The 24962-nt window shown below is 37.8% G+C and overlaps 2 protein-coding genes and 1 non-coding gene across 6 annotated transcripts in view; 2 read left to right on the top strand and 1 right to left on the bottom strand.

The window, feature by feature from the left end:
* PRPF39 (pre-mRNA processing factor 39) overlaps window positions 1-12645 on the top strand; it is a 43809-nt gene extending 31164 nt beyond the window's left edge. For all 3 annotated transcript variants that reach the window (XM_075531925.1, XM_075531927.1, XM_075531926.1), the window contains 9 exons: window positions 3885-4050; window positions 4507-4614; window positions 5966-6130; window positions 6444-6570; window positions 8772-9040; window positions 9781-9965; window positions 11216-11290; window positions 11525-11645; window positions 11866-12645. In XM_075531925.1, coding sequence (XP_075388040.1) covers window positions 3885-4050; window positions 4507-4614; window positions 5966-6130; window positions 6444-6570; window positions 8772-9040; window positions 9781-9965; window positions 11216-11290; window positions 11525-11645; window positions 11866-11922 — 1273 coding nt within the window. In that variant the 3' untranslated portion in view covers window positions 11923-12645. The remainder of the gene's footprint in view (window positions 1-3884; window positions 4051-4506; window positions 4615-5965; window positions 6131-6443; window positions 6571-8771; window positions 9041-9780; window positions 9966-11215; window positions 11291-11524; window positions 11646-11865) is intronic.
* On the top strand, window positions 9101-9180 carry LOC142427191 (small nucleolar RNA SNORD127). The gene has a single exon (XR_012780003.1). It is a non-coding gene; the product is annotated as a small nucleolar RNA SNORD127 (small nucleolar RNA).
* FKBP3 (FKBP prolyl isomerase 3) lies at window positions 11757-24161 on the bottom strand. 2 transcript variants are annotated; one of them, XM_075531929.1, is made up of 7 exons: window positions 23971-24158; window positions 21025-21126; window positions 19536-19643; window positions 17796-17931; window positions 17387-17454; window positions 14640-14737; window positions 11757-13208 (listed from the first exon to the last, which is right to left on the bottom strand). In XM_075531929.1, exons 1-7 carry the CDS (start codon window positions 24076-24078, stop codon window positions 13154-13156), a joined length of 675 nt encoding a protein of 224 aa, XP_075388044.1. In that variant the 5' UTR covers window positions 24079-24158; the 3' UTR covers window positions 11757-13153. The 2 variants fall into 2 exon arrangements, with proteins under 2 accessions (XP_075388044.1, XP_075388045.1); XM_075531930.1 differs by lacking the exons at window positions 11757-13208; window positions 14640-14737 and adding an exon at window positions 13262-13407 and having other exon boundaries at window positions 23971-24161.
* Window positions 24162-24962: the final 801 nt, after the last annotated feature.

The raw sequence follows: 24962 nt of genomic DNA, 5'->3' as shown, positions 1-24962 counted from the left end.
TGCAGGAATCATCCAATGAAGATAAAAGGAATACAAATACAAAAAGAATTTATTGATATCCATTTCAAAACGTAGTTTATGATCAAGAATCATTGATAACTCAAGAATTGCCAGCTGTGTTGAATGATTTACTGAAAAATATGACTCCGGTAATTGGATAGAATTAGCAATTGAGATGTTTCAATGAAATGATGACCTGTTGGAAACATTAGTCTATGCAAAGAAATTTGTAAAATTGCAATAGCAACCTGGCCAACTGATTGGAATAGATTCATATTTGGACCCATTCCAAAGAATTGTGACTCATCTGAATGTGGAAATTATTAACTGATATTATTAGTGTCAAAAGGAAGTACAATTTTGCTGAATATAATTTAAAAAGTTGCAGCAGTACATTGACAGGAAACTGCCTGCAATTCAAGCTATCTTTAGAAGAACATATGGAATGAGATCATTGCTGCCATTAAATCTTGGCTGATGCTTGTGTTTTACTGACAATGCAAAGGTATTTGTGTGGATGGAATATAATTAATTATAGATATCACTCTGATGAATGGGACTTCTGGTACTTTTTATCATGCTCTTATCGAACTTGTACGTAGGCCAAGAAGCAGAACAGAATAGGGGAAAATGCCCAGTTTAAGATCAAGAAAACGTCTATTAGTGTATCCTTTCACTATACCTAATCTATATGTTGAGGAAAAAATTAAGATGGATTATATGAAGGAGGACCTGACATGATTGGGAGAAGGCTTATTAACAACATCCAATGTACATTTAACACATTCTTGTTTGTTGAAAACAAGGGAACTTGGAGCACTTACTGATGAAAATCAAAGGGTGGGACCTTCAGTGTGGGTTACAACTCAGAAAGACAAAAATCCTACTGTGGTGGTGGTTACAGTTCTGCTTGATGCGGTTAAACTATAGAATGATATATATATATATTTTAAATAAATTAATTAAAAATCTTCATAAGTGGCCTAACAAACAACATGTTAGCAGAAAAGATAGAAGTTGTTAAGTATTTCATTTTACTTGGATCCATTATAAATACTCACAGAAGTAGAAGAAATCAAAGGATGCATTGCATTGGCAAATTGGTTATACAAGACTTATTTCAAGCGTTGAAGAGCAAAGATTTCACTCTGATGACCATGCCATGATTGTTTCAGTGACCGCGTACACACACGAAAGCTTGACATTGGATAAGGAAAGGAAGCCCTTAGAAGAATTGATATATTTGAATTAAGGTGCTGATGAAGAGTGAAAGTATCAAGGACTTCCAGAAGAACAAGCAAATTTATCTTGGATATAGTACAGCCAGAATGTACCTTAGAAGTGGGATGTTGAGATATTGTCTCACATTCTTTAGACATGTTGTCTTGAGAAATCAGTACCTGGAAAAGGACATGATGCTTGGTCATTGAAAAAGAGGATGACCCTCTTGGCTAGTGATGGAGTCAAACCTGTCAAGTGGTAGCTTGATGATTTCATCTTAGGGGTGTGGCCTTTTGTATAAGAATGATGGTCTCTGAGAACTATTCATTGTTAACACTCTGCCACTTTGCCTTTCTGCTGGGGGGCCTTCAATGTGTCTGCCCCCAGTGGTGGGTGGCTGCCTGATTTAGTGTCATCACTGGCCTTAGATCCACTTGACGCCAGACTCAATAGCCTGTGAACTCCATGCTTCCTGGGGACCTTTCTGTGTCATCAGCCTGCAACTCCATGAGTCTGAAGAGGACCCAGCTAGCATTGGATCTATGATCTTGAATTGACTGGGTCGGGCAGCTTTCTTGATGTAAATTTGCTTTTTAATATAAAGTTCTTTCTTGTACATAGATGAGTGTCACTATTTTGTTTCTCTAGACAACCCAGCCTAGCACAAATCTTGACAAGATGGATTGACACAGTGGTTGCAACAGTATGCTCTAGCATAGAAATAAATGTGAGGATGGTGCAGGACTGGGTAGTGTGTTGCCAGTCTTCTGAAGAGTGTTGCTGAGTGGGGTGAATTCCACTGCACTTAGAGCAACAACTCAGTTATGTGGTAGGAATGATACAGATGATGGTTTGAAGAGAAACATCAAGTAATTCATTGCACATCAGTTTCCGGTTTGAGAATCATAATATAGGTGGTAGTCAAGCTGTGAACATTGATGGGCTTGGCTAGAAAGTTTATGGAAATGAGGACAAAGCGGAGAGCACTACCCTTGAGATTTCTAGTGGGCAGATAGCTAGCTAGAGAGCAACAGCAGCAGCAGCAATAGCAATGGGAAACCTCAAAGAGATTGATTAACAGGTTTGGAGGAGAAAAAGTAATTCAGATGGCAAGGGAGGAAGATTATAAAAGTATAGTGTGGTTTAACAATTTTCAATACTGAGTACATTATTAGTATTAGGCTGAACAAAAGCATCCATGTAATTTTGCATTTAAGACACATGATAAGTTTAATAGATTGGTGGTCACAGACATGCAGAATGAGGAGTAACGGGGAGTGAGAAGGACTAGCACATATTTTTTGATCATTCAGAAGTGCCTACCTGCTGCAGTCATACATTACAAACCATAGTGACCCCATAAAATGAGAACTGTCTCATAAGATTTCCAAGGTTATAATCCTTACAAAGGGATCCCTGGGACATAGTGGGTTACATTGGGCTGCTAAATGCAAGGTCAGCCGTTTGAAACCACCAGATCCTCTGTGGGAGAAAGGTGAGACATTGCATTTCCTTAAAGAGTTAGTCTCAGAGATGGGTTGGGCAGTTCTACCTTGTCCTGTAAGGTTGCTATATGAGTTGGAATCAATTTGATGCAGTGTCTGATTTCTGGGGATTTTGTTGTTTTTCAGCTTTACCAAAGCTCCAAAGCCACAGGGTAGGTTAGAACTGTCAACCTTTCAGTTAGCAGGTGAGTGCTTAACTATTGTGACTCCTGGATTCCTTTCACAAGTGTAGATTGGTATATTTAATTTTCATTATGGTGCAGTGTCAGTGTTTTTGTCTCAACATATTTAGAGAGGGGAAAAACTTGCCTAAGTCACATAATAACTGACAGGATTGGGATTTGAGAGTGTACATAGGAGCCCTGTGGCATAGAGGTTACATGTTGGGCTGCTAACCTCATGGTTAGCAGTTTGAAACCACAAGTCACTCTGAGGGAGAAAGATGAGACTTTCTACTTCCATAAAGAGTTAGTTTCAGAAACCCAAAGGGACAGTTCTACTCTGGCCTGTTGGTATACCCATGGGTCAGAATTGACTCAGATACAGAGAGCTTGGGTTTTTGAGTTTCTCTGCCTTGTCTGTTCTGCTGCAGAAGATTATTACATGTTTGCTTCAATAATTTCAAAACCACCACTCTCCTAAGACAAATATGTAAGGATAAAACTTAAATGTTAAGAGCTTTTACTAAAGGAAGGAGAAAGTAAATGATAGTGATATTTTTAAAAATTAAGCGTTTCCCTGAGAGTAATTTAAAATTTTTCTTTTCAAGCATATTACTGAACTAGAAAAAGAAATAAAAAATATGAGACAGAATTAGTGAAATTCATCAGTAAATATTGAATTATAATGAGCATGAAGGTAGCAAAACAAACTAAAATTCGTGCATAGAGTTGATTCCGTTTCATAGCAATCCTATAGGACAGGGTAGAACTACCTCTGGTTTGTGGAAATTTTGACTCATAAGAGTAGAAAGCTTCATTTTTTTCACCTTCTGAATGGCTGGTGGTTTTGGACTTCTGACCTTGCTGTTAGTGAAATGTGGAATCATTACGCCACCAGGGCTCCTTGAAATAAGCAAACGAACTAACAATTTAAAAAAATTGGGATCTAAAATTATACTTCATATAGAGACCATGTTTTTCTGTTGTCCTCCTTTAGATTTAAAGAACATATACAGAATAACCTGCCTAGAGATTTTTTAACTGGTGAGCAGTTTATTCAGCTGCGAAGGGAATTAGCTTCAGTGAATGGACATAGTGTTGATGATGGCCCTCCTGGTGATGATCTACCTTCAGGAGTTGAAGACATAACTGATCCAGCAAAGGTAACCCAACTTCCCAGAAGTCCTTTGTGTATGAGAAACTTGACCTCACATTCTTTGAGTGCATTATGTGACATGACATAAATGATTGCAGGTCCTTTTCCCAGTGACTTGCAGTCATTTTAAGTTGATTTCTAACTAAGGTAAATGGGGACTCTAGCTGCTATGGTTTAAATACAGATCTAGAGAATGTTCCACTAGGGGATACCTGGAAATGGCTTAGGAATTTTGCTGAGCTTAACTAGCCATGTTTAATAAAGAACATGTATAAGGAAATTGTTAATTAGGAAATTCTGTTAAGTTTTATTATTGCTAACTGGATTTTGTGCAAAATGGCTATCAAATTGAAAACTACTGATATTCTAATATTAAAATAACTGATAATACTTGAATGTAAGCAGATAGTGAAAACTTTAGTATATAACTTTTGTGATTTGACTTTTCTTCTTTTTCCTCAAGCTTATTACTGAAATAGAAAACATGAGACATAGAATTATTGAAATTCATCAAGAAATGTTTAATTATAATGAGCACGAAGTTAGCAAAAGGTGGACATTTGAAGAAGGTGTAAGTGATTTTGTTTGTAATTTTTAAAAAAAACTTAGGAATAATGTTCTTTTAGTTTTGATAGTAAATAGCTATTACTTTTTCTGCTTTATATTTGTGTACTAATTTAAGTTGCTCTTCTCATCACAATCCATATATTCATCCATTGTGTCAAGCACATTTGCCATCATTTTCGAAGCATTTTCTTGTTGAACTGTTGATACTAGCTCATTTCCGCCCCCCCCTTCCTCATGAACCAATGAGAAGTTACAGATTATTATTTTTATATCTTATATCACTCCCTATCATCCTTTATCTACTCTGTTGTTTGTCTTCCTGGGTTATATGTAGATCCTTATAATTGGTTCCCCTTTTTTCCCCCCACCTTTCCCCTATCCTTCTGGTGTCTATTCTCATTGTTGGTCTTGAGGGGTTTATCAATCCTGGATTCCCTATGTTGGGGAGTCATCTATAGCAGTGTGCATGGTCTGGTCTAGTCTGATTTGTAAGATAAAATTGAGGTCATGATAGTGGGAGGTGGGGGGTTGAAGCATTAAAGAACTAGGAAAGTTGTATGTTTCATTGGTGCCAAACTGCACCCTGACTGGCTCGTCTTTTCCTTGGGACCCTTCTGTAAGGCGAAGTCCAGTTGTCTACAGATGGTCTTTGGGTTCCCAGTCCAATCTTGCCTTTTCACATCGGTAAAACTTTTTGGTCTGACTTTCTTGAATTGGAAGATACCAGCTTGACCTTAACTATTTAATTATAATTACTTTGTAATTTCATTGAGTTTTATTTACATAAGGACATAGTAATATATTATAAATACAAATATATTGTAATCACTCCCACAATCACAATTTGAACATTTCTATCACCCAATTTTGGGCTGCTATCTTCAGAGTCAAGTTAGCAATTTGTAACCACCTGCTGCTATGAAGATAAGGTTTTCTACTCTAAGGTTTTAATCATCTCAGAAACCTCCAGGGGCAGTTCTGCTCTACCCTGTAGGTTTGCTGTGAGTTGGAATTGAACCCACAGTAGGGAGTTTCGGTGTTTTATCACTCCAAAAGGCTCCTGTAGCTTCTTCTCAGTCATTTTGTCCCACTCCATGGTGGTCTTAAGGGAACCACTGGTCTTTCTGTCACTATAGTATAATTGTTCAATTTTAAAATAACTGAAAGGAATAAAATTGAATATTAGAAAATGAAAAATCAAACATTTCTTTGATTTATAAAGCTAAATGAACAGGATTTTTTCTAAATCATGAAATAGTCTGATTTTGAAACTTTATAATAGTTACATTTTAAATGTTGATCAATATTTTAGTATTAGTTTACTTTTATTGCTGTATTTCTTACTTTCATTACAGATCAAAAGACCTTATTTTCACGTGAAACCACTGGAAAAGGCACAGTTAAAAAACTGGAAAGAATATTTAGAATTTGAAATTGAAAATGGGACTCATGAGAGAGTTGTGGTTCTTTTTGAAAGATGTGTCATATCATGTGCCCTCTATGAGGAGTTTTGGATCAAGGTAAGAGAAATTATTTGCCCTTAATCTTAGTTTTTTGTAAACATTGATCTAGTGACTAACCTTTTTGTACTTCTGTTGAATGTTGTTCATATAACTATATCTGTTGCATTAGGAGATGGTCTGCTTGCAACCAGATTTGACTGCTGCATATGCCAACCTCGTTGCCTCTCTTCGTCCTTCCTTACAGAAACTAGTCTAGTGGTTCAATAAAGGTGCTGAATGGGTTTAAAAATAGAATTTTATCGTTCTGTCACATATTTAATGTCTTGCTCAACTGTAAATTACTCAATGTTTCCTCTGTTTCTGTACATAGTATGCAAAGTATATGGAAAACCACAGCACTGAAGGAGTGAGGCATGTCTTCAGCAGAGCTTGCACTGTTCATCTCCCAAAGAAACCCATGGTGCATATGCTTTGGGCGGCCTTTGAAGAGCAGCAGGGTAAGAATGAAGTAATTCTGGGGTTTTTTGTGTGGTGCTTTTTTTGAACTTTTTGTGAATTAGGCCATTTTTGTATTCAACTTAAAACCACTTTTCAGACCTCTCAATAGCTTGCTCTGTCCCCTCCCATGTCTTTTGTCTTGTCTTACAAGGTAATATCTTCCCTTAGCACTTGTCTGTGCTCTGGCCTATTGCTTCCTTATCTCCCTTTCCCTCCCATCCCTGGTAGTCATGTCTTGAATTCAACATTCTATTTGGGCCACCGACTCTGGCTCCAACCTCACTGTCTGGCTTGGGCACACCTACCAACACTACCATTGTATTGTCGAAAAGGTACACATTGCTTATGCAGAGTAGCATCTTTAAAACATTTGGTGGCTTTTTGGATATGCATGCCTTTGATGGCTGGGCCGGTTTCAGTGTTCAAGTGGACCCGGAGGTTCGACCCTCTTGATTTGCAGGACTTTGTAGGGTTTTCTGGGTCAAGTGAGTAGCGAACCCCTTTGGCAGGTCACCTGAGGCCACTAGCTAGAGGTGCTTTCTTTAGGTTAAATACCCAGTAGAGGGATTGCTTGGTCATGTGCCTTTTCTATTCTTCCTTGCTTTTTTATTAGGTGCTCATACAACTTCTCACAATCAGTACATCCATCCATTGTATAAAGCACATTTGTACATTAGTTGCCCTCATCATTCTCAAAACATTTGCTCTCCACTTAAACTCCTAGCTTCAGGTCCTCATTTTTCACCTCCCTCCACGAACCCTTGATATTCATAAATTATTTTGTCATATCTTGCCATGTCTGAAGTCTCCCTTCATAAACTTCTCCCTTCATAAACTTCTCAGTTGTCTGTCCCACGTGTAGATCTTATTGTAATAGGTTCCCCCTTTCCAACCCACCTTCCCTCTACGCTCTCAGTCTCATCACTCACACCGCTGGTCCTGAAGGGATCATCTGCCCTGGATTCCGTTTCCAGTTCCTATCTGTACCACTAATGGTGAATTGTTTATGTCCTCTGCCCATTTTTAAATTGGATTTTTCATATTTTTCTTATTAGTTTTCTATAGGTTTTAGAGATTGGCCCTTAGTCAGATGCGTGTGCTTATGCAGTATGTTTGGGACCTTAATTTGCTCTGATTTTTTCATAAATCATCTTTCGAGTTATAGTTCTTTAATCCCTCTTGAGCTTGTTTTTATATATGGAGTGAGGTATTGGTCGTTTGATTTTTCTGCAAATAGAAATCTTGTTTAGCCAGTACTATTTGTTTAGAAGATATCTCTTCTCCCATTTAATGTTACCTCAATTCTTCCCAAAAATCAGTTTTTTGTAGGTGGATGGACATACTTCTAGGCTCTCTGTTCTGATACATTGGTATATGTGTCTATCATTTTATCAGTACCAAATGGTTTTGACTGTTGTGGTTGTGTAGTATAGTTTTGAGTTTGGAAGTGAGAGGCCAGCTGTATTTTCTTATGCAGTGTTTTGCTTATCTTGGGTTTCTTTTCTTTCCATATGTTAAGACTGATGCTGGGATCTGGACAGGAATTGCACTGTATTTATGGATTGCTTTGGCTAATGCTCACATTTTCCCAGTGTTAAATCATCTTATCCATGAACAGGGAACAGTTTTCAACTTATGTATCCCTCTTTTGATTTCCTGTACTTTTATTGATAATCTGCAAGTATAAACTTACATCAGGATAAAGTTACAAGACTTAAGAGGGATGGTATTACATAGCAGAAGTTACCAAAGTTATTTTTCTGAAGGATCAGATACTAAGTATTTAACACTGCATCTAACAAAAACTGCGCCTTGGGGCATACATAAAAAATAAGTTGCAGAATACCCGTTTATAAAAAAATAGGCAAAGGGTAAGATTTAGCCCTTGGTGTGGCATTTGCTAATAATGTCTTTAACAAAGGGACTGAGTTTTTGTGGCACAATGGGTTAAGAACTGGGGGCTTAACACAAGAGTACTATTTGGTTTGAGCCTATCAGCTGCTCTGTGGTAGAAAGATGAGGGTGGTCTGTTCCTATAAAGATACACAACCTCATAAAAACCAAATGAGAGGATCTGCCCTATAGGGTTTGCTGTTGGAATTGACAGGACAGTGGGTTAGAATAAAGAATCTTCAAAAATTTAAACCAATGCATATTATTTTATTAAATAATTAATTTTTAATTTAATTACTATTTTTAGGTAATATTAATGAAGCCAGGAATATCTTGAGAACATTTGAAGAGTGTGTGCTAGGATTGGCAATGGTTCGTTTAAGAAGAGTAAGTTTAGAACGGCGGCATGGAAATATGGAAGAAGCTGAACATTTGCTTCAAGATGCCATTAAGAATGCTAAATCAAACAATGAATCATCATTTTATGCTATCAAACTGGCCCGTCATCTTTTTAAAATACAGAAAAACTTTGCAAAATCAAGAAAAGTGCTTTTGGAAGCAATTGAAAAGGACAAAGTATGTATCTATCATTTTAAGAATATTTCATATAAAAATGTGTGATGAAATTTTACTTTGTGGCAACTATGATGACAAGTTTGGTCGTATATATTTTATTACTAAATGAAGACAATAGTCCCTCTAAACTGATGTTGCCATACTTTTTTTTTCAGATTAGTCTGAGTTTAAACAGTTGGAGAAAATTAATGATTCTCATCAGATGCTAATTGTTGTTGAGATTGTCATACTTTTGTGTTTAGAAAATTTACAACAAATGTGATTGCAGAAACTATAATGAGTATTCTTTTTCCTAAGGATTTTCTTTTATATACGAGTTGATGATAGTATCCAGGAAGTTTCTCATTTCTTTAATTTCCAGTTATGGTGGTCTATTTAGGCACAAGTTTAAGAATAACAATTAATTTGCTTCCTGCTGCACTTTAACACGTGTATCTACAACAAAAAAAGTTGAAATTAGAAGCTGCACAGGGCACTTTAAGATGTTTATTTTGTAGTTGACATAGTGAGCTAAGTAATAATTAAGCCTGTTAGGATATTAAGTTTAAAATGTATTGACAATTATAACTTGCATAGGCTGGAGATCCTTGGACAAGTCATAATCCATCAATGTGTGAATGATTATTTTTTAATTCCTTTAGGTATTTATTGATAATATTAGCAGGGATTAACCAGTATTGACTCTTTAAAAATTGAGATATAAAGCTAAGGTATTTTTCAAATATTTTTTTTTTACACAGGAGAACACAAAATTATACCTCAATTTACTTGAAATGGAATATAGTGGTGACCTCAAACAAAATGAAGAAAATATCCTAAATTGTTTTGATAAAGCTGTACATGGTTCCTTGCCTATTAAAATGAGAATTACCTTTTCTCAAAGGAAAGTTGAATTTCTGGAAGATTTTGGCTCAGATGTTAACAAGTAAGATCTTAATTATCTGTGGTGAATTTGATGACAAATTAATGCATTGTTGTACATGAAATATTTTCATAGGTTGTAGTTTTTCTTTAGCTGTATGTTGGGATAAATCAAAATTTAAAAAGTTAAAAAATTTAATCAGAACGGGAAAGTGAAAAAGTATCACTGCAGCTTGGCCTTAACCTGATTTTGTAAGCAAATAAATATCTAATGCCTCTAATTTAGAATGGTTCCATTGAAGCAGCTAAATTATGCATTTAATTTTTTTGATACAAAACAACTTTTATCACCTTAAAAGTATTCTCCATTATAGTTAATACATCTGTCAAATCTGCGATTCTATTTTTGGAAACATCTTTCAAACTCATCTGTTTGGATAGCTGGTAGCAACTAACTCACTTGTTTTTTTCACCTTTCTAGAAACAAGAAACCCTCTTATACACTAGTTTTTCCCTATAGCACTTGTAATCTGTGCTCAACATTTTTTGCTGCATTTTTTCCAAACAGGAAACAAAATTTCAAAGCTGCGTGTTCCCTTAAAATCAGCCATCCCCAAAACACAAGGTTAGAGCAGAATTGTTTTTATAAAAAAAATTCAGTGACCAGAGGACCTTCCCACCCAGGGGACACACTGGTTGCACAAACTGGGTGTGAGTTGTTTGTTCCTCCCCTAGTTGGAAAATGAGTACTGAGAGCTCTGCCCAGTTGAGTTTTCTGGTTTTTGGGTATTCCCTTGTGTACAGGTATGTGTATATGTTGATTTGATTTGGGTTCACTTCTGAAATGATTAACCACTGTCAAGGGGGTGTAGTACTTTAATTGTTCAGGTCTGTATCTCTGGAACCCCAATTTAAACACAGCATAGAGAGCTGAAAGGGTTGGGGAAGTATGTGGTTTCCTACAGGAGTTCAAGTGGCACTTTGGGGTAACCTTTGAGCTGCTAACTGCAAGGTTAGCAGTTCAAACTCATCAACCATTCTGGGAGAAAAGAAGCTTTCTGCTTCCAATAGATTTACAGCTTCAGAAATCTTATAAAGCATTGATGTGAGCTGGGATTAACTTGATGGCCATGGCACCCCTTATTCCTGTGGCTTTCTGAAGAAAATAAAACTGGGAAGATAGTTGGGTAAGCTTGTACACAACTCCTAAACATTTTGTAGATGTCACTGCTGCATGTATTCTGCTAGTCTAGGTGGAAATAATTTTTTAAAGTTTGGCTTATGTGTATTTCAGAGGATTGTTTTTCTTTTTAGGCTTCTGAATGCTTATGATGAACATCAAACACTCTTAAAGGAACAAGATTCTTTAAAAAGGAAAGCAGAAAATGGGTATGTAATTTGCTGAAATCAAGGATGCTTAACATATAAGACCTATGTTTTAAATATCACCTTTAAAGTATAACACTATTTGAATGATACTGATTTTCATATTAAAGTGATTTTAAAACTTAGCAGTTAAGAACTTTAGTAAAAAAAACAAAACCAAACATAAATGACATTAATTTGTTAAAATACATCTTTGAGGGAGTTTTGAGAGTTTCCATTTTTGTATTTTATTTATAGATCTGAAGAACCGGAAGAAAAGAAAGCACACACAGAAGATACAACTTCATCATCTACACAGATGATTGATGGTGATTTACAGGCAAATCAAGCTGCATATAATTACAGTGCCTGGTATCAAGTGAGTCCACATAAATATAATTGAAATTCTTTGTTTACACATATTAGAAGCATAAATCAATAGTATACTACTGATGCTTATTAATTATCTTTTGTGAATCAGTCTTTAAAATTTTTAACAGTTAACATACGCTTTTTATTGAACATATTTATTTAACTTAATTAAGTATATGAAACAGCCATCTTTCTCATATACTAACTTGTTCCCTTTTTCCTTTTAGTACAATTATCAGACTCCTTGGAATTATGGACAGTATTATCCTCCTCCTCCTACCTGATGGGAAGATGCACATTTCAGAGGGAGTGGTGAAAAGTACGAAAATTGTTTTTTCTTTTTGTGAGGGATGTAAACATAGCTTGCCATACTTGACACTTGTCTTCCCTGTTTCTTTGTAATGATTTGTTTAGTAACAGGGAAAATGTCATTAGTGGCTTACCACACATACTATTTCTTACCATTTATAAAATTTTACTTTTATTCGAGAACTATTTTTTTTAATTTTTGCATTAAGTGTCTAGAATAATTTTGAATGCATTTGAAATGGAGTTTTGTAGCCTTAAAGGTAGGAAAATAAAACTGACTTGCAAATCATGTCAGTATAGCAAGATTCTGAAAACGTAAGGGCTGCTTTTAAAGATTTACCTCTAAAAAAACAAACCACAGAAAAATGGAATCTTAATCTTTGCTGTCAATGGTTTGTCTGTGTTTGTTATATTTGCATTGAATTTTGATCTAATTACTGAAAAGGTACGCTATTAAAAACTATGACTTGGAATATAGATTATAAATGAGAAAATAGAATGTTTGCATCCCTTATAAAACGAAAATCATATTGAAAATATATTGCTGTTTCAGGAGACTTTGTATTTAGAATATTTGTGTAAACTTGTGAGCAAGCTTTCATTTTGATCAAACTGATCACCATTTTTATAATAAAACTGAAGACTTATCCAGTAATTGCTTAAGATTCTTTTTTTAGGGGGGCGGGGAAACCACCTAATATTTTGAGGTGCATTTTTCTGAAATTGACTATTAATGCCAAGTCTTTCTATGCTTTTGTTTTCTCTCTTCATAAATACACATTTAAAAGATTCAAAATGTATCCACATGGTAAAATAACCAGAGAATATTTTTACAAGTGACTCTCATGTATGTATGATTCATTGGCTTAATCAGTAGAGTTAATATTTTAACACTGAACAAATCACAGTCAGATCAAAATAGTGGATAAGTTTGTATTGAGCCTTGTAGTTTACAATGCAAAGGTAAAAGGGAAATCAATTCTCTTTAACCAATATTTTACAGAGTTGTAGTAAAATACTTTAGATTTCCAGGCTATGGGTTTACATTTCTCAAAAGCCAGGGATCAAGTCTTGGACAGGTTTTAACTTCTTACCAGTAGACTCCTCCCTTAAACATAATGGTCACCAGCTCTAGTTACATAAAGTTTCTTCAAGGGCAGGAATTTTCATTGTTGCTGTTGTCCTTACACTTGAAGTGCTGCCAATTTAATCAATATCCACTAATTCTACTTCAAAAATAAGTTTTGCATTTGGTGGAATTCTGTTGAAGATGTCAAGGCAAATTAGATAAATCAAAACAAAAATCTGTCTCCCCACATGCAATTCTTCATCAAAGTAAACTAAGCCTGGATGATTTCATCTGCATTTCTGTGAGCTCACAAGGACTGTTGTAGGTTAAAGTGAACTTAAGACGCAGAAAATCTTCCTTAGTTGCAAGTCTCACTAATACTCCCAAGATTCTGAAAACAATGCCAAATCAAAATTTTAAAAAAGTATAATACTTGAATGCATAAATATGTGCCATTAAATAAAAATTTATACAACCCACTGTTACTGAGTCCATTCCAACCCATAGCAACCCTACATAAGTGCCCTTACCTATTCCCGGGAGTAGAAAACGTGCGTCTTCCTCCCCAAGAGCGGCTGTGGTTTTGAACCAACAGGTAGGCACTATGTCTCTAAGGCTCCTCTAAATCCACACAAGGAAGTACACAGTACTTTCTGCGGATCTTAAGATGCTAAATAGGCTGAGACAATGCACATTCACTTGCTTCATGAAAGAATCTACAATTGGCTACCTTGCTTTTAACAGAACATGAGACTGGAGAGCCTACAAAACAACCAGAAAAATTGTTCTGATTTAAGTAGTCCAAAGGAATGAAATCAACAGCGATAAGCTATTTTTTTATATGACCTATGACACACACCTTAGTATGAATTAATCTTGAAATCTCAATGCAGAAATAGAACAGGTGCTTACTGGCTTATGAATGTAACTGAAAAAGCATTGTCACAAAATCAAAAATGCTTAAGTAAAAACACAAAAGCATCATTAGTAATTCAAAATGCTTCTTATTCTTAGTATGTTGGTTTTAGGTCACTTCGTGGTGCAAAAGCCTTGCATTCAACTAACCTTTAAGGTTGGCAGTTTGAATCTATGTAGATGAAAAGTATAGGCGATCTGCTTTAGGATTACAGCCAAGAAAACAAAACTGTTCTACTCAGAACACATGGGCCACCTGACAGCTCCTTGAGTTGGCCATCGGGCTACTTGTTTCACAACTGGTAAACTCCACCTGCTGTTCCTTTTCTAGGCTTGATTTATGCAGTCACTTGACTAAAATTACCACAAGCCATATTTTCCATACCAGCACTGCTGCCATCAACACTAGGCTTCTTACTGCAGTAGACTGGTCAAATACTAAGTTGTGCCTTTCAAAGATGAGGGCTTAAAATTTCACATTTTAGGTTTTGAAAATGGAAAGATCTTGATTAAAAGGATAGTTCAAGTTTGAATACTTTGTACCACTAAAAAGGATTATACCGGAGGTGTTGACACAAAAGCACCTAAATGTCAGGAAAATTAATTAGGGTAGCATTACTGATCTAGAGGTTAGGCTAAGCAACATCTTTCATACTTTCAGTAATCCCTGTTACCATTTTTTTCTTGAACTATGAGGAAAAAGGATACTTGGCATCAGGCTGTCCTTTCTTTCCATAAGCCCATTCTGGTTCAATCTCTAGTCGAGCTTTTTCTCCCTTACTCATCGTCAAGAGTGCTTCATCCCACTAAAGGCAAGAACATCAAATTAAGAAAAGGATTTCTGGGGGGTGGGGAAGATTTGGAGGGCAGAGGGAACATATGCAATACTCCAAAACAGTCAAGATTATGTGATGCTTTTATAAATAGTAACATCCATTATGTTTGTCATTAGAACCATAATACACCCACTCCACTGTTAGACATAAGACTATCAAGCTTATAATATGAGGATCATGATTGGTACTTAATATGAAATGATGCAGGTTCTTGAGTTTGCAAATTAGGATCTTAAAGCTGGTTACTAAAAGCAGTTAATGTGATGCAAGAATATAGATTGTATTACTAATATCATTTAAGAGAAGTCACAAAGATCAGGGTGTAGTTAGAGCGTCATGCAAGGTGGGTCTGTTATAAAAAATCAATCACAGAAATATTACAGAAAAATAACATTAAGATAATATCAATGTAAAATAACATTTAAGATATATCAATGTCTCGGGAGGGTGGGGTGGAAAGGGGACACGATTACAAGAGTCTACATCTAACCTCTCTGGCGGATGGACAAAAAAATGGGTTAAGGGAGATGTTGGGACAGTATAAGATATGACAAAATAAGTTACAAATTATCAAGGGTTCAAGAGGGGAATGGGGAGGGGAGGGGGAAAAATGAGCTGATACCCAGCTCCCAAGTAGAGAGCAAATGTTTAGAGAATGACGGTGGCAACAAATGTGCTTGACACAGAGGATGTGTGTTATGGACTGATAGCGTTGTGCGAGCCCCTCATAAAATGATTCAATAACAATATAAGAGCAGTTTATACTCAGCTAAATCTCAGCTCATGCAATTAATTTCCCAAAATTTCTATCGAACTCCTTGATAACACAGCTTCCCTCTACCCCTCACCTCCCACATCATACCCCCAGAACCCTTATTCTAGTTTTTTTTTATAGGTTTATCAATCCTGGGTTTTGTATAAAGAGAAAAACACAGCCAAGTTTCAAGACTACCCACAATGACAAAATTCAGCACATATAAACCCAATATGATAAAGAAAATACTGAAAACCAGGTCAGGCCTAAAGTGTATTGGGGGTGGGGGGGTGGGGAATCATGTGACAAGGCTTTAGCCTTTCAAGCCAGATTTATCAACTTGATCTTCTATAGTCACCTCTCCAATACACCCTGTTTGGTAACCAGTTTATGCCATCCCTCAATTACGGTTAGAGGGAGTCACCAGAGGGCTTATTTCCTGTGTAGCTCTTGCCAATACACCTTGGGCTTTCATTGTTAGCCATAGCCTTCTATGGACCAGAATCTCACAATTTAAGATCTGATTCCATGCCCTCCTCCAGTTTGGGATTATATATATCATCTGTAATTCTTGGGTCATGGATGTTGGTGTGCTTCCTCCATGTGGGCTTAGTTGACATCTCATACAGATAGATGGCTGCTTGTTTGGAAACAACCTTTTAAGACCATAGACACTCAGCTAAATCATTAGTTTCAAGATGTTTATTTCTATCTTGGGCTCTGAAGTATGACTATTGGAATAATTTGAAGACAGAGTAACATGCTGAAGGTTCTTAAACATTCATTTAAATGTTTTGTTTATGTTTGATGTTCAAAGTAATTACAATAAAAAAATCATGAATTGCAACATTAAATTTGATTTAGGCAAACACAATTAGCCTTGTTATCTTGAACACTAATGGACAGTATAGTTGAAGCTTAATTTGTTTCCTTTGCTGTCTCATGTAAAAAAAAATAGCATGCTTTTACTTGAGCATTTTCCAATGTGTGAGGCTAGAAGACTACGAAACAAACTTGTACCTCTATTAGTATTTCTGTAAAACAGATTGCTTACCTCTCCCTGTTCACAATTTACAAATAGCATAGAACCAGGGGCTGTGTAATACCTATTGGTAGTTTGAAACCCCCAGCAGCTCCAAGGGAGGAAGACTGGGCTTTCTGCTCCTTCTGAAACTCACAGGGGGTCGTCGCTGTGAGTCAGCATTGACTCCATGGCTGTGAGTTTTTGGTTTGTTACAAATAGTAGTGACTTAACATTTTATAAGAATCTTAAAAAGTAAAATTAGTATGGCAAATATCTTAAAGAGTTATTTTATGAAAACAATGTAGTAAAGGGGTAGACAAGGAAGGAACTAGTATTTATCCCAACTACACTTACATAGTGGCTGCAACAATGAGCTCAAGCCTTAACCTGTCAGGATTTCTTTCTGTTGTTCAGTAACTAACTGCCTCACTACCGACCTGGCAGGACCTAACAATCTATTGAACCAAACACCTTCTTGTTGAGATTCTGACTAAGGGACTCTCTAAGAGACATAACTTCCCCGGGGGGTTCTCGTGGTTACACATTTTTTATGGAAACAAATGCTTTCTCCTGTGGGTTCGAACTGGCAACCTTTAGATTATTGGCTGAACACTTAAACACTGCACTACCAGAGTACCTTTTAATCATGCTTATATATTCTTTTAACAAATCCAAAGTTGACAAGTACTGCCTTGTTTATAGATCGGGAAAGTGAGACCCAGAAAACTGAATGTGTATCAGATCATACAGCTATACAATAACTTGATTTTTATAGCCCAAACGTGTTTTAAGTATATTGTCAATCTTACTTCTTCAGAGCATGACTCATTTTTGTACTTACTCCTCTGATAACTTTGCCAACTCCAACCTTAAAACTCAAAGGCTTGGCATTTTTCTTCTTCTTGGCACCTGCAAAACAGATTTCCCTTACTATTAATGACAGATCTTACTTATACCACTAAATATAGCACATAATTCTGCCCTTTATGTGAAAATCCTATTGTCTCACTTCTGGAAGCTGAGGCTAGGTTTTTCTATTTTTCTGCTTTCCAGTGACTTTGAGATTTTTAGTTACCCAGTCAATACACTATGAATTGAAAGCCTATTTTATAGGTATAAGGAAAGTTCTAGAAAACAAGTAGGGTGACAGCCAAGATAAAGGTATTAGCCAGCCACTTGTCTGTCCACACGGAAATCGTATGCACTGTCACTAAGTTATAAAGAAAAAGATGACTTATATGCAGCCTTACTTGTTTGGATGTTCGTATCAAAAACAGTCCCATCCTGTAGTGTTCCTGTATACCAACAATGAACAACATCGCCCTTCTTGGGAAAGTTGGTTTTGTCTCCCTTTTTTAGAACAGATTTTGTATATTTTGGTGGACCCTACAAATAAACCAAAAACAGCCCACAGAGTTAGGAACTCCAACATTTTAGCTTTGAATGATGAGATAGAATACCTTGAGACTCCAACTCAGGTCACAAAGGTCCAATCTAGTTCACATCACTATGTTAAATTATTGCAACAACAACAAAAAAAAATTTTATTATTGCAGATCAGTGATGAAAATTCAATTTTAAAATACTTCCCAGTTTTCTTGGGAATAGGAATATATATGACTGTGACTTTTACAATAATTTTAGTTTTAGCACCCAAAATGGGTATTACTTGATACTCTTATTATATTCAATTAGAATGAGTACAATGATAAAATTGCCTCTGAAATAAGTTCACATAAGTATAACATTATGTACAGAAGTTATCATAAAAGGTCTATTTCTCAGGTAAAAAGGCAGGATTATCAGAACCTAACACACAAAAGGGGGGCACCTTATCAATGTAATTCATATAAATGATTAAAAGTGTGCTAACAGAAAAATAATCTAAGAACCTTAGAGATTGAAGAAAACGAAAAATTAGGGAGCGGATGAGGAAAAAATGAGCCGATCCAAGGGCTCATGTAGAAAAAAAATGTTTTGAAAACAATGGCAACCAATATACAACTGTGTTTGACACAATTGGTGTATGTACAGATTGTGATAAGAGCTATCTGGTTGTATGAAAATTTAGTCTTAGAAAGCCTCACTATGAGGTGGACTTGACTGGGGTTTTATGGAGGCAATGGTGCTTCGTCTGCAGAATGCTTGCTTTCAAGGTGGACGATGAGGTGGCTTCCCGGAAAGCTGCAGCTCATTTGCAATGACCACTCTGGTACCAGTAGTGCTGCTATGACTCGATCGGTTTCGGCAGCGCCTTCAGACTACAGCGGGTCAGAGTGGCATGGTGAGCTTTTCTCAAATATCAGCCCATAAAAACACTATGAAGCTTAATGGTTCTCTCCCCAACTAAAGTGGGGACGGCACCGGATCAAAGGGGTCGTGTTCTTTGTGCACGGGTCATAACGAGCTGGGGGCTGACGTGGCGACAGGAACAATTCTACACTGTCCACAAACAGCCCATGCTATCCCTGAGTTAAAAGACTACATCTCCTTCTAAAAGACAAGGCCACTAGAAATGAGCAAGTCTGGCTGGCAAGATGTAAGGTTAGAGTCAAGTCAGCTTGATGAAGGCTGTCCTCATTACATACATAAATGGTTATATCTTGTTTTTAAAACCTTTGGATCAAAATATACAAACTAGGCTAGTTGGGTCTGGGCTTTTTCTCTTGAGGGGCACATTGGAAATATGTACAAATAATCAAAAAGGAAGTTTCTTATATTCAGTCCAACTTGGTTGTGAAATCAAGACCTTAAAATAACTTAGAATGCTCCCCAGAACCTGGCCCAGGATGAGAGGCAATATTCAGTTACAGCTGTTTCACAGGATCGGTTACTAACTGTAATTTTTTTTGCCCCCTTCCAATGCACCTAAGGCAGAAGACAATTCAAATTAGTGCTTAGATTAGCTCACCAACCGTCTATGTAAAGCCAATACTACTTTTAACTCATGACAAATAAAAAATACACATGAGAAAATACTACATACTAACCTCTTCCAGAGTCTCTTCAGACTTGTTTTCTTTGGGTTTGTCATCAGTAACCTTCACATTTTTCACCTGCTCACACACTTTATTTATGCTTTCGGTGCCTTTGAAACGCTGTAAGGAAAGTATCCACATACCTAACATGTTCAAGACAGACAGCAAACTAGGAGGGACAATTAGGTTTTCAACTTCTCAATTGATGGAACATGTATACCATGAATAGTCAACAAAATTCAAACTTAAGTAAGAGACAAAAGGAAACGTTTAAGGGAAGTCTTATGTTAATAATGATTTTTATCAATAAATTAGGGCCCTCACACTATCCACCCCCAATATGAATTCTGAAGTGACAATGACCTTGGAAAGGCCAGCTTAGCCACAAATGGTAGTACACATAATTGTGTATCTACTTGTAATTGTATACAAATGGATTAAATGTCTTTGAAATACAATTGAAAGTTTTAAAAATAATTCCACTTATATGAGGGAACCTCAAGTTTGTGATAAAAACACTACTGAAAGGTAATGGGATTTAAAAATGAACTTTCCGACGCTCCCTCACATATGTTTAAGAATTAATTTCAAAACGAAGGAAAAATTCTTTATGAAGTTATTCAACACACATTCTTTTTTTTGGTTTTTTTTCCCAACACTATTATCCGGACCATCAAAGTAATCACACATCTATGCTGTGGAATACGGTTTTTAATAATGTGGATGAGTCTTACAAGGTTAAATAAAATAGAAAGTTCTCCCTATAGTAAACTCTCAATTATTTAAACAAATATGCAGAGGAGACATTCTAAAATGTTCATTTCTAAGAACCATATGTACTCGCGAATAAGTCGACCTGAATATCCACTAAGGCACTTAATCTTACTACAAAACTGCATTAAAAAAAATGCTGATAAACTTGGTTTATACTTGAGTATACACAGAAGTAGAATTCTGTTATGTATGCTACCTTTTTTCAACTTAAAATCTAGCATGTACTGTTTTTTATAATTAGAAAGTAAATGATTTCTAAAAAATATAGCTGACAAAATTTAGTAACGCACAAGAATATTCCAACTTAATAAATCTTCTGTGGAAATGGTCATTTCACAGTGAGCAAATATTAGGGGATTTTCTTTTTAAAAAAAGTAAAGGTTCAGCCTGAATCTAAAGTATATTTAAGTATATTTTAAGTTCATTATTGTGATGGGGCTTATCTGTTAATATACTGTATAAATGCTTAATATGGTAATGCCAGCTTTCCATTTAAGTAGCTATGGCATATTTCAAAAAAACCTGGCCCTTTTTAAAATATCAAAACATTCTGCCATGTTGCAGATTACCCTCACTACAGTAAATAGCTAGTCCATTTATGATTAGTTGAAAGATGCCCCGAAATATAAATGCTAAAAGATCCATTTAAACCTTTCTTTTGAAAAACAAAAAAATCCTTCTGGTACTAAAAAATGAAGTTTTGGCAATATAATTTAACAATACTCACCTTAGTTTCAAAAAGATGGTTATAGGCTGTAACTAGATGATCCTTGTTTGCTGTTTTAGCCACATTTTTGATATTTCCTAATAGTTTATGTTCTGCAAGAAACTATAAATGAAACTAGTTAGGCAACATTTCTCAGGAGCTAAAGCTCACTGCCACTGAGTCAATTCCAATTCATGGCGACCCTCAGGGCTGAGCCGAAGTGCCCAATGGCTCCCAAGACTGTAACTGCACGGGAGTCGAAAAGCTTCCCCTTTCTTCTGTGGAGACTGGTGGTTTCAATATGCCAGCCAACTCCCAAACACTCTGCCACAGGGCTCCTACTCAGGTAAAAAGGATCTAAACTCAGGAAATGGCCACTTAACGGGCACCATTACCGGAGCTCTGGCGGCATTGTGGGTTAGGCCTGGTGCTGCAAAGGACGAAGTAGTTGGCAGTGCAAACGCAGCTCCCTAAAAGAAAGATGAGGCTGTCTGCTTCTATAAAGTCTTAACCTTCGAAATCCTGTACAGGGCCACCATGGAGTCGAATGGGCAATGCAGTGCATTTGGTTGGGTTTTGTATTTTCAATAGTACTACTATTTGAACTTAGTCAGTAAAGGTGTGTTAGGTGGTATCTTTTCACCACATTTATTTAATCTACAAAGCAAAGTAAATAATGAGAAGCTGGACCATATAAATAAAACAGCATCAGGATTGGAGAAAAATTCATTGATAAACATCAATATGCAGACAACACAATCTTGTTTAAAGAGGACTTGAATCATTTATTAAGGGAGATTAAACAATTATACTGTCAGTATGTACTACAGTTAAACATTAAATAAATAAATAAACCCAACCAGACCATTTGGTACCAAATAAAGTGAGAAAAGATTAAAGTTGTCAAGGATTTCATGTTACTTGGATCCACAATCAAGTTCGTGGAGGTAGCAGTCAAGAAATCAAACAATGTATCACACGGCAAATCTGCAAAAGGCCAGTTTACAAAGTGTTCAAAGTAGATGGTGTCATTTGGAGGAGTAAAGTGTACCTAACCTGAACATGGTTTTTTCAAGGGCCTCGTATGCACATGAACACTGGCCAAAGAAATAGAAAGGTCACAGAAGAATCGATGCCTTTGAATTTTGGGTTTGGCAAAGAATACTGAATATATGCTGTGTACTGGTAGAAGAACTGGTAGAAGAACCAATAGTTATGTCTTGGAAGAAGTACAGTCAGAACGATCCTTAGAAATGATGGTGGTGCATGCGCCTTTGTCGCACATACTTTCGGTTATGTTATCAGGAGGGACCGGTCTCTATGGAAGTTCATGCTTAGTACACAGCAAAAGAGAGGAAGACTTTTAACAAGATGGCACAGAACCAGGCAGTGTGAGAAGTGGCTCCACAGCCCTTAACAACACTACTGAAGGAAGGAAGGAAGGAAGGAAGGAAGGAAGGAAGGAAGGAAGGAAGGAAGGAAGGAAGGAAGGAAGGAAGGAAGGAAACCCAATTGTAATTTCTATCTCGCTTTATTAAAAAACAAAACAAAAAAGTCCTGGTGATATAATTATGCATTGGGCTGCTAACCACAAACCTACGAAATAAACAACACAGCCACGGCGTGAATTCTGACTCACAGCGACCCTCTAGGGCAGGGTAGAACTTACCTACTCCTGCGAGTTTGCCAGCCTGGCGGTTTCAAACTGCTGACCTCATGGTTAGCAGCCCAATACTAACCATTATGTCACCAGGGATGCTTCTCCATCAGCCCATGGTGGGGGAGAAAGAGGAGCTGTCTGCTCCCTTAAAGGATGAGTTTTGGAAACCTACCCAGGGCTTGCAAAAATAGGACTAGGAATTGACGTGATAGCACTGGGCTTTATGTTATATTGTGATAACACAAATCTCTTGAAATTGTCCCATGTAGAACACTGGTAAGACTTATATTTCTAATATAATCAAGTAGTTCTAAGGCATCAAATGCTACTAAATGTTAGGCAAATAAATGTTAGGCTGTAAACCCAATGAACTGTATGAGATCCTTAAGACACGGCCTTTCTTCAGCATTCCTATCACCAAACACTGATAATTATCGCCATAGTACATGCTTTATAAACATTTGCTGAATAAAATGCGAATACCAGGAAAATTACTCCGGATCATGGAATTGAAAATCAGAGTTCTTCTCTGCTTCATGATCCACCTACCACCACCCAGTGGGAGGAAAAATGCACTCTCACCACCCCCCTCTCCATCCCTGTAAACAAGGACCCAGAAACACAGCTCATCTATAGGCAAGTGTAGAAAGGGTGAAGATGAGAGAAACCAGATGCTTTTATTTTTGACGAGTAGAGGTTGACGCTGGTGAGAGCCTTCTACATGCGAAGCGCACAATTGCTCGGAAATCCACGAGCGTTATGAATAATCTTATAATGTCCAAAGGGGGAAAAAGTAACTCGTGACCACAGAACGTCTAGTAAAGATGGAGGCGGATGAAAAAGGTTCGGCGTCACATATAAAGAACAGCAAATCCATTTTTGGGTCGTTAACAGTGCCCATAAAATGCGAGACCACTGCACAAGACATGTGCTTCGATGCCCCTAAATAAATTTTTTAAAAAGGTGACAGGGTATTAAAAGGGTCTAACAGTTAAACTGCAACCCACGGGTTTTCAAACCCACACGCAGCATTGGATCAGTTGAGAAAAGCCCTCCGAGCACGCTAGTCCTATAAAACCCTTCCTCCCGCTTCTCCGTAGGGCTCTGCGGCACGCTCGCGGATTTCATGCCGCGGCCTCGTCCTCAGGGGGCCCGTCCAGCCCCAGCCGCCCCCCGCCACCAGGTTCCAAGCCCGCACCGCAGCTCCCGCCCACGTGGGGCCGCCCGGCGGGGGCCTCGCCCCCAGCCCCCCCCGCCCGCGCGGCGCCCCTCCGCCACAGCGGCCCCGCCGCCCCAGCCTCCGGTACCGAGTCCGAGCCGTGATCCTGCAGAAACTTGATGATGTCCTTCTTGGGCAGCTGCTCGCTGCGCAGCTGCTCCACGGTCCAGGCCCGCTGGGGAACGGCAGCCGCCATGTCCGCCGTGCCTCCGCGCCGAGCCCCGCCGCGCCGCGCCGCGCCGAGCCGGGATGGACGTCGCCCCGCCGCAGGGGCGGGCGTGGGGCCGCGGCGCGAGGGGGCGGGGACGCGCGTTCCCAGGGGCGGGATTGGGCCTGCTCTCGGTGACGTCACGGCCGAGCTCGGAGGGCTTCTTGGTTGGGGCCGGGTAAAACCTGCCGATGGAGTCGTGTTGGGTGACGCCAGCCAGACAGGTCGTCACCTACTCCGAATTGGCTACGTTGCGAGGCGACGCTTAGCAGCCCTGTTGATGATCCACGGAATGCAATGTCTTTGAGCAGCCCGTCTCTCTGACCTGTTTTTAACACATCGACATCATTCATACGCATTAGTTCTAGCTTAAACATCCGCACCTGAAATTGGCCCAGTCTTTGTCCAGCAGGACATTCAAGCAACCTATTTCCACGGTCTCTTTCAAAGCGCGCATAAACGAAGCTGAAATGTAATCTGCACGCCCACAGAGCACACAGGAAAGTTGATCTAAACGCAAATTCAGGATTTTGAACACATTAAAATAAAATATATATAAAAATAAGGCACGCAAGCGGATAATTTGGATGTCGTATTGATGCTCAGAACAATCCCATGAGGACATGTATGATAAAAGATTTACAGAGAACTGCCTTTATGGCTTTGAGAGCAGAAAGTCTCATTTTGCTTCTGAAGACCTGCTGGTGGTTTTGAACTGATGACCTTCTCGTTAGCAGTTACCAGGCAACCAAGCCACAAGGGCTGCTTCTAGCCTCCATAGCTCCAACTCCTCCCTGCCGTTGAGTCAACACTGACTCCTCGCGACCCGCTGAGGGTTTCCGAGAGTTCGCGTGTGTAAGGGAGAACTCCCC

This window comes from Tenrec ecaudatus, chromosome 14 (genome assembly GCF_050624435.1).
Source record: "Tenrec ecaudatus isolate mTenEca1 chromosome 14, mTenEca1.hap1, whole genome shotgun sequence".
Taxonomy (NCBI): domain Eukaryota; kingdom Metazoa; phylum Chordata; class Mammalia; order Afrosoricida; family Tenrecidae; genus Tenrec; species Tenrec ecaudatus.
This window is presented reverse-complemented; position numbering and strand designations above follow the sequence as displayed.

Excerpts from the sequence above, each read along its gene's own strand:
- FKBP3 (XM_075531929.1), bottom strand. The coding sequence starts at position 24,078 with ATGGCGGCTGCCGTTCCCCAGCGGGCCTGGACCGTGGAGCAGCTGCGC. Across the intron at positions 17,932-19,535 it reads CTGAAGAGACTCTGGAAGAG|GGTCCACCAAAATATACAAA; the intron begins GTTAGTATGTAG and ends GTTTATTTGTAG. Across the intron at positions 17,455-17,795 it reads TGATACGAACATCCAAACAA|GTGCCAAGAAGAAGAAAAAT; the intron begins GTAAGGCTGCAT and ends TCTGTTTTGCAG.